Below are 2,071 nucleotides of genomic sequence, written 5' to 3'. Positions count from 1 at the left end.
TGACAACCACAGTGATGAGACCCAGGTAGATTTTATCTCAACGTAGCTGGTTGAAGACACCCCCCATCTCCCCCACCTGGGGTGATGACATTCCTGGTAGAAAGGACACACGCTCCAATGACTCACAGGACAATGGAGTTGATACAAAGGACCACAGGATCCAGCCCAAAGACGGGCGAGCTTCAAAAGTGGGCAACTCATGTATGGGAGCTGAGGAACTACAGTGTGCAAAAGATGCAAACAGCCTTAACACTCACTACTGTCAATAGAATTAAAGAAAAAATCTCCTGACAGCTCTAGAGAAGGTTTTATGAAGTTTATCTCCTTTACGGATTCTCTGATGTTTAGAAAGGCCTGAACTATGGGAAAAGCTTTTCCCACACTCGCAGCATTCATATGGTCTCTCTCCAGTGTGGACTCTCTGGTGAGAGATAAGAGAGAAGAGGTGAGTGAAACTTTTCCCGCACTCACGGCATGCATAAGGTCTCTCTCCTGTGTGGATCCTCTGATGCACAGTAAGGTTTGAGCTCCGAGAGAAGCTTTTCCACACTCGCAACATTCGTAGGGTTTCTCTCCCGTGTGAGTTGTCTGATGAGAGATAAGGGCTGATCTCTGAGTGAAGCTTTTCCTGCACTTGCAGCATTCGTAGGGTCGCTCTTCTGTGTGGATTCTCTGATGAGAGTTAAGGGTATATCTCTGAGTGAAGCTTTTCCCGCACTCACAGCATTCATAGGGTCTTTCTCCTCTGTGTATTCGCTGATGCCTACTAAGGGCTGAGGTATGATTGAAGCTTTTCCCACACTCACAGCATTCGTAGGGTCTCTCTTTCGTGTGGATTATCTCATGTCGAATAAGGGCTGAGCGGTAATGGAAGTTTTCCCACACTCACTACATGTATTCTCTCGCTTTTCTGTGAGGATTTTCTGCTGGGATGTAGTTTCCTTGAGGTCCCTGTGAGTTCCCTGACAATCAATGGGTTCATCCACTCTCTCCTCTGAGTGGTTTCCCTGCTCTCTCTCTGGTCTGGGGTAACTTTCACCAGCTTTTCCCTGCTCACGGGAGCTGGACACACTCCCTTTGGCTCTTCGCAGTAATTCCCCATGCGCCCGGCGAGCTCAGCATCTTCCTGGTGAGGATTCTGCTCCTCGCTCTCCCTCACTCCATCACCTGCTAGAAGAGAGGAGAAATCTCAGAATTGGGGATGGAAAGGCAGAGAGCAAACCCAAGTAAGTGCTGGAGAGACAGAAAATAAAAATCAGGGACTCAACTCCCTAACTCTTCCCTACAGGGGACAGTGGAGGGGATCAATTCTGCTCCCCACCCATGACCAGCCTCTAGGGGGGGCCGAACGGGAGCCCCACCCAAGGGGGAGCCGGGTGCAGGGTTTGGATACCCACCAGACCTGCTGCCGAGAGGCGCGCTGGGCTGATGAAAGCGGCACCGGGAGGCAGATAAGCAGCTGCGTGGGGAGTGGGATAGACCTGAGCTGCAGGGGTGGACGACCAGCCGTCAGAGTCAGGTGACTGCTCCGGAGCAGAGGGGCCCCTCTCCGCCCTGCTCCACGTGTGCAGCTGCTGCTGTTCCTGTCCCACCAGCCCCCGTTCACCCCCGGAGTCGCCCCGTCCAACCCCGACTGGGAGCATCCTCCTGACTGCTCTGCAGGGGGGAGGTGCTGATTGATGGGGGGGTGATCCCCTCCCCCCCACCCGTGTACCTGGCTTCCACTGAGCTGGGGTGACGGGACAGGGGAAATCTGCGTGTGCTGCTGCCTCTCTGGGGCTGGAGCTGCCGGCAGCTGCTTGTGTCTGAACAAGCCTAGTTCAGGCTCCTGACCCTGAGAACTTTCTTAAAGAGACAGCGCGCTCACTCACTCAGGCACATACTACCTTCACACACACACACCAGGGCTCCCTGCATCCAGGTCACTTCCCCACCTGGGCTGTGCTGAGACATCAGGAGCAGCTGCTCTCCTGCCCTCCCCTTACGCAGCCTGCAGGGAAAGTGACCTGGGTGCAGGAAGCCCTGACGTCGCTCCTTGCTCCCCTCTCCCAGCCCCCCAGGGCTGTGTGGG

The 2,071-nt window shown here is 54.6% G+C and overlaps 1 protein-coding gene across 1 annotated transcript in view; it reads right to left on the bottom strand.

The window, feature by feature from the left end:
- LOC120381845 (zinc finger protein 271-like) overlaps positions 1 to 816 on the bottom strand; it is a gene marked incomplete at both ends in the record, with an annotated part of 41,800 nt that extends 40,984 nt beyond the window's left edge. The window contains one exon of the mRNA XM_039499997.1: positions 560 to 816. Coding sequence (XP_039355931.1) covers positions 560 to 816 — 257 coding nt within the window. The remainder of the gene's footprint in view (positions 1 to 559) is intronic.
- Between the last annotated feature and the right edge of the window lie 1,255 nt (positions 817 to 2,071).

This window comes from Mauremys reevesii, linkage group 14, assembly GCF_016161935.1.
Source record: "Mauremys reevesii isolate NIE-2019 linkage group 14, ASM1616193v1, whole genome shotgun sequence".
Taxonomy (NCBI): Eukaryota; Metazoa; Chordata; order Testudines; family Geoemydidae; genus Mauremys; species Mauremys reevesii.
Note: the sequence above shows the minus strand (reverse complement) of the source record. Positions and strands in the feature narration are given on the sequence as shown.